Genomic DNA, 15,261 nt, shown 5'->3' on the forward strand with positions numbered 1-15,261 from the left:
AGCCAAAAGCATCATTGTGATTTTATTTTCAGTTTTTGAATGAAGATGAACGCTTTTAGATGAAAGATTTTCAGATGAAAGATCCTCAGCTACCAGCTACATTGCTCCCGAAAGCAAGGTAGTGTGCCTAGGATGCTGGCAACAACGACAAAGCAAGGTTGTTTTTTTTTTTTTTTTTTTTTTGACGAGTGTGCTGCTAGGTAGAAGTTCAGAAAGGATGATGGGGATGCAAGAGCGAAATTTCCCTAAAGTAGTAAGACTTTTTGACGGGTTATTTGGTACATGATCTTTGGATAAATAGAGTGCGCTGAAATGATGAGCACAGGAAGAAACAAGAGAGACTACAGGACAGAAGCACGTCTTTGCTGTTGTTTCTTCTAGCGTTCGTTATTTCTGCACGATATCTAGTCAAAGTTCCCTGAGGTTTTTCAGCGGAAGTAGGCCGGAAAAAAAGAATTTCTTGTCACAAGCAAGCAAAGAGATCACTACACTCACTCAGCAATCGGATAGGACCCAGAAACGTGCGCAGTGTCGTGAGAACGGCTCTAGAAAAACTAAAGTTGGTACGATAGCCGTAATTCTATGCGTTCTGAGAATAAAACAAGAACATAAAGTGTAAATGAATGTGGTTACAAGTCAACGCTAAGTGCGCTCGACTCATCAAGTGCACCACAGAGTAGGCCACACGCAACGCCCCTCACGCCTACAAGAAAATCAAGCAGAATGAAGTAAAACCTGATTAAGATAGCAGGAGCACTGACCCCGAAGGGCACGCGCTGAGCTATGCCATGATATAAGCTCCTTTATTCTGGCCGCGTACGCTCACTGCCGCGTTACAAGGAGAGACCGGCTAGAAGTTCCTCGTCTCTTGCTTGTTGACTCCACAGCGTGCACGACAACGACATTTGACTGAGGAAACTTGAAAACAGCCTCGTTTTTTTGGTAGCCCCATCGGCGCTCAGCTGTTTGGAGCCGTTTTCCCTGCCCCTTCCCTCACCGCGCTGCGAGTTTTTATTGCACACCGTTGACTGCGGCGAGAGCGAACCGCCGGCAGCCATCGAGCCAGTGGTGCGGGGGGCAACACCGAAAAGCTCTCCCGGCATCGTGTGGGAAGGAAGTGTGCTTGCTAAGTGCCAAGCGCAGCGCGAAATTGTCTTGAAGCGGTAACAGGGGAATATATATTTACAGTTGGTCGGGGGGCTTATCGGCCCTGCCTGGCCCTCCCGTGAGTAATAGCGCGCACTGCGCCTCGCCGCGCGGAGAGGGGGCCGTCAAACGGACCAAAGCGCGCTGAGCAAATCCGGCCGCCAGAGACGCCATCGTATCGCCCCCGTCCCAGTCCTGGCCGCCGGGCCACTGTCAAGCAGTAAAACGTCGCTCGCAGAAAGCCGGACTCAGGGACCGGCCGACCCGCCCGACTCTTCCTTACAGGTTCGCAACGCGGTCGCTCCCTGGCTGCGTTTTGAAGGCGTTCTGATGCCCTTTTCAAGTTTTAGTTTATTTGCGGATAAATGACTCCAAGCGGAGCTGGATTCTGCGCTCCCAGCTAGCTGCACCCGCAGATATGTAGAAAAGCGAAAGCATATAGTCCAGGCCAATGAATGCTGTAAAATTTAAATGTGCCAATGAGCAAGTCGACTCTGTGTTTCTTGCTCTAAGATAGTTTTGAGCCGACGAGAAAAGTTTCCAAAAAAATAAAAATAAAAAACAACGCGCTTGCAAGTTAATCAAGAAGAAAACTGTCACAATTTCGGCAACTGATACCACAATTACTTTTTACGTTCGGTCCAACAGGACGAGAAATATTGCTTTCACGATACATTCCTATAGTTAACGCCATCAACAAATACAGACCTTCAGAAGTGGCCTCAATTGCTCTAGTAAGCAAACCATTTTTTTTTTTTCGATAAAGGAACTTCGTGCACAAAATACATTGCGTCAAGAGTTTCGCGGGTTAGTTGGTGGACTAAGGCATTTTGGCGGGCAACGCCATATTCGTCTGCTTATTCGTCCTGCTGTGTGTGTCTCAGATAGCGCTGTTTGCTTCATGATACCAAAATAAGACATAGAACTTATGCACTATCGTGTTTCCCTGTATTTTGGTTTTCTTCAGGTGTGCATCGCCAAAAAGGAAACCATTAGGTGAAGGAAAAATATCTTCAATAGCGGGTAACACGTCGAAGCAATTTTGCTAGGTGCAGAATACTGCAAGGCTAGCTTCCCACTCCTGTCGCAACTCTCGAAATTGGTGTCACCATGAGTTCTCGTCAAAGGGGCTCTTCGAAAGGCGTGCTTTCAGAGCGACCGTTACTACTGCGGCCTGAATATATCCTAACAACGCGTACTGTACACGATGTGTGTGTGAGTTCCCACATCAGATATTCATTCTTCCCAATCACTGCTTACTCTGGATTCCTTTTCCGCATAGTATTTTTATTTATCATGAAGAAATAGGCATGTTTTAACAAATTTTACCTCCTTCTCTACGTTGTATGTTGGATAGAGAGCATGAAGTATTTTAAAACCGCAAAGCAGAAAAGGGAAAAACAGTCGACTTGGCAGAATTACAGATTTTCGAGTACGGCCACATACTGTCGGATAAGAAATGTGTAAACATAATGCGTGCTTATTTGGCTTAATCGCTACTTACCGAAAAGTCAAAACCTGTGAGCACTATTAAATCGCCACGCTTAGAACAGCCACGCTTAGAATTTGTCAAAAGAATCAAAACTCAAAGTACAAATCAAGAAGTCAGAAGATGAAGTTGATTTTTTTTATTTACTCAACAATGAGAGGGAACATCGAGAGAAAAAAAGCTCCAATGAGCTTGACAGGCTCTCGAGCCCCAAAAAATGTATACCCCAAAGAATGTATACCTTCCATCAAAATATTATGGAAGACGACTCTTTCAAAAAAAAAATTAATTTCTTTGCATCCATGATATACTGCTTGAAAGCTAATGGTGTGCTGTGTAATTCGGATGATAACAATTAGGTTGAAATATGTATATACCAGAATGTAAGGAAAGACGGCGATAAAATCAAAATTTTCCTCTAATGATGCCCTCTACAAACTTTTTGGCAACCATTTATTTGAAGCCCTTCAAGCAAAATTGTCATTATAGCATGCCTATAAAAACGCCTGGTCATTCTGATATTCATTCTTGTAATTCTTATCTCCATTGTTTCCTTCATATGTAGTGTGTTCTGAAATTCTGGGGTTGGTGGCGTCAAAACAACGACAAATTAGAGTGAGTAAACCTGCACACACGAAAGAACCTGCTATGTTTTGGGGCGTGTATTGTCCAGAGCGTATATAAAATGAGAAAAAAAACACATAATCAATAAATGAAATATTCTACGCATTGCAAGATCTAGTTTGTATTCGCGTATCACTCTTCACAAGAATGATAATTACATCCTACCTAAATTAAATGCCACCTAGAACTCCAGCTGCCCCAGACTATGTACACTTTGTTCACGCTTGACATTGGTTCATATTTATTCGAAAAAAAAAATCAGAATAATGACAATGTTCTGAAATATTTGGTACCAAAGGGCACACGGTATTCTTGTCGGGGGGACAGAAGAACGATAAGCCTGGCGAATCAGTGAGCATTAACAAAGCTTTTTGAAGTGTTAAATGCTGAAAGGCAGGCCCCACCTCGCTGCTTCACGCAGGAAACGTAATGTAAAACGAGAAGAATATGTGTAGGGTACTACCAAACGTGAACTTAACCAGAAATCGCCCTTTGTTTTGTACTCGCCGCTGTTATACACGATGCGCAAGCTGTGGTAGTCTCTTATACGTTCGCAATTTATTTATTTATTTATTTATTTATTTATTTATTTATTTATTTATTTATTTATTTATTTATTTATTTATTTATTTATTTATTTATTTATTTATTTATTTATTTATTTATTTATTTATTTATTTATTTATTTATTTATTTATTTTCATTGTCGAGTAAACGGGCACTCAATCGCTATTTGAAAGAAAATTATTCAACTTCTCTGTGTATATTACATGGATTTGTCTCTTTTTTTTTCACATTTATGTGCCTTCCTCTTTTGGTTTTTACTCATTTTGCTCATTTAATTTCTCCTTGCGCTCTCATTAGATTTCTTATTCTGTCAACTGTCTTTGACTGCCGAGTGCAGCCTGATAAGCCTTCGGAGGTTAGGCTGACTCGTTTCTTAAGTTGTTTACCTGAAATAACTTAATGACGTTTTTATTTTACTACCGTCGTTGTTACTGTTGTTGTTACTACCGTTATTAATGTAGATGCTATCATTATAGCCCTTGTTAAATAAATAAGACTTGTACCCTCTTTAATTTTGGTTTGAAGTTAACGAAGTGTGTCGAGGTTTGCGAATATATCTTCGAAAGTACCAGTCGAGAACATCGCCATCCTCTATACCGGTCGTACCTGGTTGTCACTGCGGCCGCAAAACGGCGTGCGTTTGACATGAAACTTACACGATTTCCGATGAAATCCTTGCGATGATAAAAATATGAATACCAGTGCTGTTTGTCATTGAGATCAGGTGCGTCCGAGGGACGAAGAAATCACGATAAGGAAAAGCCATTGTCAGTACTGCGGAAGTGTACTAAGATGTGCGAATAAAGGCTGTATTTCGCAGTGACCAATGGACAAACATACGACAATGCGCGTCCTGAACGGCTACTACTGTCTAAAGATGCAATGAATATCTGAAAATGTTGAGAATGGCTTGAATAGAAAGCACTCAATGCTTTACGTTTACTGTGTACTGTGAGAAACATCTGACGGCGTTGGTGAAGAGGCAGCTGACACCAGCATATTAGGGACCGAATTAATGCTCAAAACACCTCGCTCGTTAACATGGCCCTCGATTGGACGGCGCCCTCGCATGATTTCCGGATCGGTCGCGAACACACGCAAACAGTTTTGAGAATCCCGCCCCAGATTTGCTTACGTTAGTTGTGGCTTCCTGAGCAACGCTGCCATGGCATACAGTGAGAGAAAATATAGAGGCAACAACACCGATATTCTTGTGTGCACCTCCTCGAGTAAGAAGTCTTTTGCCTACGGCGGCAACGATTTCCTCTTTAGAGCAGAGAAACAGTCATTCTGCCAATACCCCCGCTGTCAGAGGGAGTAAAGCTGGACTGGGAAACGACGATTGGGCTGCGCAAGGATCGGGACGTCAGGAGGTGTCGGCGAATGAGGGCAATGAAGAACGAGACGAATGCGCACATATCCACTGCTCACAGCGCCCTGGCTGTCGCAGCATGCCACTGGCCAGCCCCTGTGACTTTCTTTCTTTCTTTTTTGTTACACTTGTTTGTCTAGCAGCTTCCAGCGCTCCGTACGCGTTCATCACTTAAGCTCCTGAGTACTGTTCTTAAAAGCCATTTAAACAAATCTCCACGCGCACACTTCTTTCCTTTCGCAACGGAAGAAAAATATGCAACATTCTAAAGAGGACTTGAAAGGAGCTCATCTGTTTTTGCTCCTGAGTCGTGTCCACACTTCTTGGCTGTAGGATCTGACCTAGCGGCATAATCTGGTTACCGCTGGGCCGCGCATTAGAGTACCTCGACTTCATTTGTCCAAAATAGCTCTCCCCTAAGAGCCTTGAGTCGTAAACGTCCGGACGTCCCTGAATCCGACTAACTTAATAAACTTAATGCTCGTTCCTTTACATTTGCAACAATGTGCTTTTACAAACTACACTTGCACGCTGTAAAGAAAAGAGTCTTTTAATTACGCAGAAGACCCATACACACGCAGAAAAAAAAAAAAGAAAATGCTTTAATCAAGCCTGTACGCGCTAAACTTGGCAGCAAAATATATTTCAAGGGACTAATGTTGCTCACGAAGAGGAGGCTTATGTAAATTCCCCGAATAACCGAGCTCTTGTTTGTCGTCTTCCGGAGGAGCGATGTGTGGGCAGGCAGCGCGGCAGATCTTCTTTCTTCCTTTGCTGTTACGCTGCCCCCCTCCATAATATGTTAGGAGAAAGCGTTTGCGCTTTGTTTCCTCTTTAAAACAGGCGACAGCAGCCTGCAATCATTTGTGAAAAATATAATCGCCAATTTTCAGCGAATTTTATGCACGTTTCTGTCAGTTTTACTGCGGGTAGCTTAACACTGTAGTAAGAAAATTCCGAGCGCAACAGGCGCGGTGTGCCATGCTGACTAACGACCGCCACAGTAAACGATTACTGTCACGGCAGGTATCAAGAAATAACATTGGCAATCATTTTCAGTGGTTCATTTTCTTTTCCTGCCTACGGTACATACGCCACATCCCAAGCACTGAAAAGGAATTCAAGAGACCAAGTAGCAAACCCCTCTGCTATCTGTACCACAAGAATTTCGCCCCTCGCTCCGTGTTCGCCACATAGAGAATTGGCCGTCAAGTCTGGTGACGTAGATGCGTTGCCTCCCGCCTCCTGTATAGGCAGAACTTTGAAATCTGGCTGTTCCCGTTGACTCAAGCCTCGACGTCAGCGGCAAAAAGGCTTCGCTAAAGGCGATGCACAGCCGGAACAACGCTTTTTTTGCGCGGCTAAAATCGCTGCTTACGGTAACAGCGCTCACAAATCTCTTAACCTGACGTTCTCGGGAGAAGTTAACTCTATCCTTCCCACCATGCAGGCCGCCTGTGCACGTGTTTGAACGGATCAGAATGTATCAGGCGAGGGGACGGAATGCGTGCAGCAAGTCTTCGAGCTTGTACAGCGAGCACATTTTATGAAACTCAAGCGCCTTTACTCAGAAACCAGTCAAAAGCGGACGCGCGGGCGCAATTTCTCATCACAGGAGAGGACTGGGATCTGAAATATATTCCCTGCCGGCAACTTCAGCAAATTTCCTGGACTTATTTTTTCTTTCTCGAGCGGCTACATTATGAACGACCTGTGAACACGTCACTCAAGGTCTGCGATCAATAACGGCGACTTCACCGACGCATACGATCACCGTGCCAGTGTGAAGCAGGGTACCCTCAGCGCTGGTGGCGGCAGGCCGCAGTGGCTCCTTTTTTTTTTCTCTCATTCATCGGTGAACGGTTGCGACCTGTGCGGTCTAGGCTCGCGTTCAGACGCGCTCAGGGTTGCGTCTAATTTCCCATGTCTAATTCGCCGGTAAGCTGCTTGCGTTCCCGGGCTCGTGCAAAGCAATATTACAGCGGTTAAAAACGTCGCCACGTCAAAATATGCGCATAATTAAGCGCTAGGACGTCGCTCGTCCCGTAGGTAGGGCTTCGGAGTCAACGAGACGTACCTAATTATCTTTACCGACCATTAAACTGCGTTCGGATTCGTGGAATGTAGAAGACGAAAGGTACGGGCTCGCAGAGTTGGCCACGAAATGAACGTTGACGCCGAGTAACAGTGACCTCTTCGAGGATTTGTCTCGCACGAGAAAAGGGCGAGTCGCATTGCCTGATAACGTGGATGCATACGGAGGGCCAGAGGCGAGCTTCCACATGCAAACCAAAATTAGACGTCACTGCCAGGCTCCAAAATCCGAGCACTAACCTGGCCAGTAGACTGTTGCTCTTCCGGCAACCACTTATTGACTCGGTTTCGGTAGATTTTTGCTCCCCTCTGCGCAAAATTTATTAGCGCTTGTCATTTCGCTGTTCCTGGGAAACCGATGACGAGATGTCGAGAAGGCGTCATATATGATGCGAGGATTTTCGCGACACTTAAGGATGTTAAACTGGGGCCTCGTGTTCCATGCCTGTCCGAAAACGCACACGCAGAATGTCCAATGCTCTCAACGCGCTTTCGAAGTAAATGTTTATGCTCGCACCATATGCCAATGGACCCGTTCTGTCTTGGCTATTTTCAGGCCACTGCTCGCATTATATTCGGCTTTATTTAACGCTCCGCACTTTACACAACGCAGAAAAACTGCTATTTCTTCTCTTTCTCACCCTTCCTCCTCCCCCATTAGCACTCTCCAAGAATGACCCTTAAAGGGCAACAGCAACACATCTTGAGAATTCCGCAATATTCTAAGATTGAAATTTATTGAGGTTGTAAGTAAAGCATGCCAAGTTTTTTTTTTTTTTGCGCTAGCATTTAAAATAGTGACGTAATCGACAATTGAATTTTAGGTTTCTTCTCAGAGAACCAGGGGAGTGCGAGGAAGCTCGGTGTGACGTCACGGAAGGTAAGATCTCAAATTACCGCTGCCGTCAACCACGCCCTGCCAGGCCTCGTTGGATGCTGACAAACAACGCTCGGCGAGTTTTGCCTGCTGTGGCATGGGATTTTTTCCTTCATAGCAAGCGTTTATGCATTGGAAATGTACCGGTACCTTCAATAACGTCATCATGAGCCCCTCACTCGGCGCTGTGCGCTGCGGAGAAGCTTGAAGACCGTCGCGATTTTAATCAGCGATTACGTCACCATTTCAAATGCTAGCCCAAAAGGACTTCGCAAGTTTTACCTCCAAATTTCACAAATTCGACCCCTTGAAGCTTGTCGATTTCTATAATCTATGCGGTTGCCCTTTAAAGTCGTTAAAAAAACAAAAAAAAAAAACAAGCCCGAGTAGTAAGCTGGAGATGTGGAGAGCAAAGAAGACGCTTGCTCAAAAACTGTCGAACATCCGCTCATTTTCAGCAGTTGAATAAAGACCGGTGCGCTGAGGTGCAAGTGCGACAGTTTAGGAAAAGATGGGAATCACGGTCGCGTTGCACGCGCACAAGAAGACTCAGTCAGAGAAGGAAGCACGCGACACTAGCGATGCGTCGTAACCGGAAAAGTGCACCGGCAGCTCTGATTTAATTGGGTTTCATGGCAGGCAAGTGAAGAAGAAACTAAGTTTGTTTCCTATACTGTAGCAGCCAGAGAGGCTTTCCTTACCGTTTTGCTCTGCCTTGCGATTCCGCATCCATTGTTTCGCTGAGCCCTTTGTTCTCTACGGGCCCAGTTCGCCTGGGCAAATGGACCGTCCAACTGTGTCTGAGAATATCGTCGCGTAGCCTCCTCCTCCTCTTCTTGCAGCGCTTCCCTTCGGCGCGGTCAGGAGGGGCTGCTCAACGTGGGCGTGCCGCGGGACAAGAAAGAAAAAAAAAATGAAAGAAAGGAACAAATCTGGGCGAAAGCAGGGGAGACGAGCGTGCCACGCAGCGCACGGTACTTCCTTTGCAGCCGAGGTTGACGGGCATGGGCGGCGTTATGGCCCCGCTGGGAAGAGGACTTCATTTGCAGCGGGAACAGATTGGAGGAAGAACGCTGTATCCCGAGCTCTGCTCGGGCGTGTCGATCCTACAGCACAGACTGGCCGTTGAGACGGTTTGCGTGTTAATGTCGGCATGTAATGAGCAGTCGGCGCTACCCTGAGGCCGTATACACCGGTCACCTTACGGTGCTCTTGTATACCGTTTAGTCTTTTTAAATTCTACGATTGTGTTCACCAAAGTCCAAATGTTTCGGTTCGGGCACTCTATCCTTCTCTGTTCTTGCGTGTTTGCCACCGAAATTTTTTCGCAGTGTTTTTCAGGACTGTGAGATCGAATCCACCTTACGGGAGCTACAGTAATCGCGAGCTGTACCCTGCGAGACGTTTCTTGTGAAACTCTTAATTCTGCCCTCTTCTGATAAGCCATTACCCAAGGCGTGTATACGTTGGCCCTCTACGCATGTAGGCTTGGCCCTGTTGTGCCCGGACGAAGCTAAGTGGTCTCCTCGGGCGGTCCTTTTCATCAGCTCTAGAAATGAAGGGTCCTTGAACGGTTCCCACATACAACAATGGACTGCCAGATCATAATGACAGGTGTCTCAGTATTTGAAGCAACTGTAATTTAGGATACTTTTCCTCTCATTTTGTGCGGCCGTTGCCTTGGCATTAATTCAGGACGCACTGTGAGGAAAAATGAGCAATAAAAATATTTTGGATCTTTCGCTTTCCTTCTTATGTGAAAGACGTGCCAGCCAGAAAAATAACATTGAGCACCAATCCTGTACAACCCACGAAATGAACTTACTTAGCTCTGTCTCTTCACGATTTGAAATTTTTGTTCATTCAGAACGCTAATAAAGTTTAACAGTTTCAAATGAAACACGGTGTCCGCTTGCGCCAGCAGAAAAACTGCGCAGAAGCGTACGGGTTTGACCCACGAACAATGAAGCGAGCTTCATGGGAGACCCGATAATATGGTACGTTAGTAAAGATTTATATATCGACGAGGGAACTCACATGAACAACCTCTGGTTAAGTATTCCTGACAGTATTCAAGCCACCTTGTAGTATCTTCAAAATGTGACCCCTGTTGGAGGTTGAGTTCGCAGTACGCCCGAAAGGGTCCGCTGCAAGATCTCCACCGAAAGGCCGGCGTTCCGCGGTCCGTCCATCGCCTGTGTTGGCCATGCTGTTGCGAGCATGGCAGCGTCTCTCGGTCGCATGGGTGTTGGGTCTGGCACTCCAGACACAAGAAATGGCACACGACGCCATCAAGCGCCATCTTGTCCAAGTTTCTAACTGACAAAACCCAAACTCGTGCTCGCTAAACTTTTCTATTAGAAAAGTTTAGCGAGCACAAGCACAACACAGCACACTTCGGCGCGATTCCTAAATGGCTGTCAACTTAGGTCCGCTAGGACCGACGCAAGACAGGCTGTTAGAGCCCCGTTACACTGTGCAATCCCGGTCGGCCATGGGCACAAGCCTGCGAACGCATGCGAGCACACTTGCAATCTCAGCTGCAGGCTCACGCTGCCCTTTCATCGCGCTCGGCTTTCCGTGGCCGGAAAGCGTTTTGAAGAAGTACTTGCGCGTGGACAGTTCCTTCAAGATCGGCGTGCTGTTAGATGGGGACAGCTAGGAGACTACGGTGCTACACATCTACAAAGGGCATGAGAGCAAACCCCGCGTACCGTTGCGAGACCCAGGTGCCGCTCAGGTCGGGCTCAGAGGGCGAGGTTTCGGCGTGCCAGTTGCGAGCGAAGTCCCTGGCCCAGCGCAAGCAGCGAGCGCTGCCGTCCTCACCCTTGGCGAACGCGCGGCCCGGGAACCCTGCGCCAGCCACAGCGAAACACAAGACGTCAACACGGATGCCCAAGCGCCGACGTACACGCGGGCCACTCTCCCTGAGCAGGGCGGCAGCTCACTCCCGTGGTTCTCCTCGTCTGCACCGAACAAAACCTATCTGCAGTCTGCACATGAGCGTTGCATATGAAGTGTGCTCCTTCAATGATATTCACGTTAAAGCTCTCAGATAATGCAGCTCAAAAGGTGCCAGTTAGGAGCAGCAAAAGTGATCAAAAACTGCTTCACCATACTTAAGTGTGTCTTTCGTCCTCTCACTATCAAGCTATGCAGGCGACAGCTAATGAGAGGCCGAATTCGCAGGGCTGTTTGCGCTAAGAAAAACCTTTTATTGGTTGGCTTTCCAACTGTTGCGATTGGTGGCTACCGCGATTTGCCAGCGTGCGGGAGCCGACAAGAAGAGCATTTTATTTTACAGCTGGCGTCATGAGAGACCCTATTGTCCACGTTCTTGGTACAGTAGCCCAGTGCACACAGCATGATGCATTCTTACGCGCCAACAGCTGCCCGAGTTCAACCCCTCATCCGCTGACGTAAAATCTACATTCCCTATCCCATGCCTCTTAGCAGGACAAAGTGCCTGTGCCGCATGCGACAAGCGGGAAAAGACGGCATACCCTGCCCCTTAAATTTACGCGTGTAATCGATTTTTGCGTGGAGGGCTAAGCTGGTAACGTCTACCACACAATTTTGCGTTGACATTTCTTTTTTCTTTTTTTTTTACAGACGGCATGGTGCCGTTTTCAAAAGCATTCAACAACGTGCCATGCGACTCTGCTCCAAGCGCTATCTTCTCTTTGAAAAAACGCGTGGCACCAAATATGTGCCCGGATGTGTAGCCCAAGTGAAGTGACATTACCAATGCATGCGTGCTGCTGCAGGCATTCTCCTCTGATGTTTGTTTTATTATCAGTAATCCTCATTTCATGATAGTTCAGCATTTACCATGATTATATCAGAACGCTTCAGCTGTATCTGCGCAGTCAAAATTACCAGTTTCCAAGCAATAAGAACCGAAAAAGGAAACAGCACCTGTGTCCCAATAGCTTCCGCATACTTCTCTGCGACTGGAGTTTCAAAAATTGAATCCCAACGAAGGCTGTTTTTCACTTCTCTGCTGTTCCGCACTCACCTTCCAGACATGAATCGTGATTGAATCCTTGGCGAGAAAGAAATCACCTCGGGGGCTTGCTTGTTGTGAAACGAAAATTGTTTAGAGAAAACCTGAGTGCGTTCGCGCATTGTCATTTCCTGGGCAGAAAGAACCCCCCCCGGCAGCGTTCGATGATCGGATCACCGCTGGGCGTCACAAACGAAGCGTCAGAGCTTCGAAATCCTCCGTAGTACGCCGTTCTCGCTCGTGCGAAACTCCGCAAGCAATAAGTGACCCTGTGACGCATTCTTAAATAGACATTCACATGACACATCAGCTCACAAGAGCTGCTGGCAAGCTTCACCAACCAAACCTCTCTCTAACATTTCTTCTTCTGCCTGTAGGCGATAAGGACGCGCATTGTGACATTAAGTGTGCAGTGCTTCTTTATGTGCGGAAAGCAAGGTTATAAATATTATAATAATCAATAACTTCTAGGTTATTTAACCGGACTACACAAAATACAGGGCCAGTTGTGCAAGTACTCCAGTGCGCAAGTAGGGTGACATGCTAAGAAAAGGAAAGGTGGAGAGGAGGATTAGGTATTCTACTAGCAAGCTGCTTAGTTATTAACTCCAAGAAATTGAAAAGAAAAACCGAAACCAACGCGTACCCACCTGTAGAATTATGAGAAAATGAGAAAAGGTAACAAAAACAAAGTGCCAAAAATGCTGAATTTACACACACACAAATGTCACAAACAGGTGCTTACTATCTTGCGCCCACGTTAGCACATGGAAACCATGCAACGCAACACAAGTAAAGCGCGTTAAACAGGAGTACTGCCAGGAACAACACCGGTGCCAACTAGAGGTTGGCACCGGTGTTGCCATCACACACACCTCCACGCAGGTTGCCTCGCATAAAATAATTCAGCGCTTTTAAAATGTTATGCATGCTGGTGATATTGAAACTAAAGCAGCATTTCCGGCGACTTCCTGGAGAAAACCACCGCATTTCTTAATTAGGCCTTATTTGATTAGCTGATTCAACTTTAAAGTGCTGGATATTCACGCGAACACCAAGTTCCAAAGTTAATCGAGAACCAAAACAAACGCAAATGGCTCAGCTTCACTGAGAAATTGTTCCCCGCTTACTGAACGCGCTTGGAAAAATATGAATCATATGCGGGTGTGGCGCTAAGCGCTTCGCTCGGCCTGTGTTACAACCGGTGCGCGCGGGCGGCCAACGGTGTTTCGCTTTTCTGGGGTTTCGCATGCATGCTTTCTTCGGAACATATATGACAAGAAAAAGCGCGCAGGATGAGTCTATCCGTAGGGATCCGTAGGGATCCCTACGGATAGGGATCCGTAGGGATCCCGAAACGTCTTTGTGTTTTACCCTGTTGTTCTTCAATTTCTTGGCGAGTGTTAGGTTTTTTAGAAGGAGGATGAGTCTATATTCATAAAAATTCAGCCACTCGGTGTTTCTTTTGGTTCACTGTGGGCTTTTTTTTTTGGAGTAACAGGAGCGGATTGCAAGACTAATAAATCATCTTAACTATATTATTAAATTAGCAAAGAAGTAAAGAACACCCTTCTTTTCTCCATGATGCTGCCTCTAATGCAGTAATGCTGTTTCAGTTTCACTCCTGCATATCTATCAGCTTCTTTAAACACTGTGATAGCTGGGACACCCTGCACGGACAAAGAAGGAAGGCAGTACGTGGACCAGATAAAGTCTACCGAACCTAAATGACATTGCGTTAATTCATTCAGAGGGGTATCCGTCATACCTACGAGTTCGCCGATACTTCTATCTCGTCATGAGAAGCCGTTTTTAGGCTCTTTTGTGGAGCATATTTACTACACAGAGCTTTTACCGCACAAATCCCTTGAGCCAACAAAAATTCTGACATTGCAACACATAAGAAACAGTATCCGAGATCCGACCCTGACGCTAACACTGCATAATGAGCGAAAAGGCTGAAAAATTAAATTTCACCAGTTCGAGGAAAATCTGAGTAGGGCAAAACAAGTCTATAGGTAAACGTCACTTAGCTGCTTGAGAAATGTGGACACCATGCCGCCCGTACAGCAAGTGTCCTCGAGCCCTGGCCATCGTCGCCACTTTACCGGTCCCGAAGAAACGACTCGTCAAATATGCAAGGCCGGAAAGCGGGTCCGCAGAAACCAGGCGAGATGCCGGGCACGCGAGCGAGTGCCGCGGTGAAATTGCGCCCGAAAAAAAAAAAAAATCGTACCCGAACGAACCCCATCCCCTCCGACTCAGGTGCCGAAGCTTTCAGCCTAATCGGCTCGGCCCGACGCTTTCGCCTCTCGAAAGAGGCCCACGCAGGAAAGCGGCGGAGACGAAAGAACGAAAGAAAGCGGCGGAAGCAAGAGCGAGCTGAAGCCAGCCGGAGAGAGCAAGCAGTGCTCCCGACGGTCCGCCGCCGAGCGCTCCTCTCTCGAGAAGGGCCCGGCACAGAGGGACGGCCACGGCGAGCAAAACAGGCGCAAGAAGTTGTCGGGGAAAGAGGCGCTCAATAGAGGGTCATGCACGACGGCCGCGCTTATTAGCGGTCGCCAATCGACCTCGACAGTTAATCAATTTGCGGCCTGCGCTTCGATAAGCGCACGGCTCGGCCGTGCGCCTTATCAGTACGGGCGAATTTGGACAGCGCTAAGTGAAATGCGTGCGCCGCGGCTCTGGATATAGGCGCCCTCGGTTCCGCCGCGTGTTTAGTTCGCGCCGTCCGCATCGCTGCTTTCATTGCGCTATTTATTAGACGAGGCATATGAAGAGCCTGGCCTCCTCACGACGAGTCTTTCCGCTCGTTCTACATTGCCGAACATATTCTCCCCTAAAGATATAAGCGCCGGTACGCTGCGGACGAATAACACAATTTTTTGAAAATTCAATGAATTGAAAAGCGCTTAACCAATAAGACATGGCTGTTCTGTTCATGATAGAAGTTTGATTGCCAGTTCTACTTACATTCATGCAGTCCGAGGCGTCAATCCTTAGTAAAGACAGACGTTAACTTTTTTTTTTTTTTTTTGAATAACACGATCCGCAGTGAGAAAAAAAATAAAAGCCGAAGTAAGCTT

The 15,261-nt window shown here is 46.6% G+C and overlaps 1 protein-coding gene across 2 annotated transcripts in view; it reads right to left on the reverse strand.

The window, feature by feature from the left end:
* Positions 1–15,261, reverse strand: part of LOC149350395 (protein APCDD1-like) — a 175,784-nt gene that overhangs the window by 119,667 nt on the left and 40,856 nt on the right. For both annotated transcript variants that reach the window (XM_089579409.1, XM_089579408.1), the window contains exon 2: positions 10,884–11,022. In XM_089579409.1, coding sequence (XP_089435535.1) covers positions 10,884–11,022 — 139 coding nt within the window. The remainder of the gene's footprint in view (positions 1–10,883; positions 11,023–15,261) is intronic.

The sequence above is a fragment of the Amblyomma mixtum genome, chromosome 3, assembly GCF_055824585.1.
Source record: "Amblyomma mixtum isolate Tamu chromosome 3, ASM5582458v1, whole genome shotgun sequence".
Lineage (NCBI taxonomy): Eukaryota > Metazoa > Arthropoda > Arachnida > Ixodida > Ixodidae > Amblyomma > Amblyomma mixtum.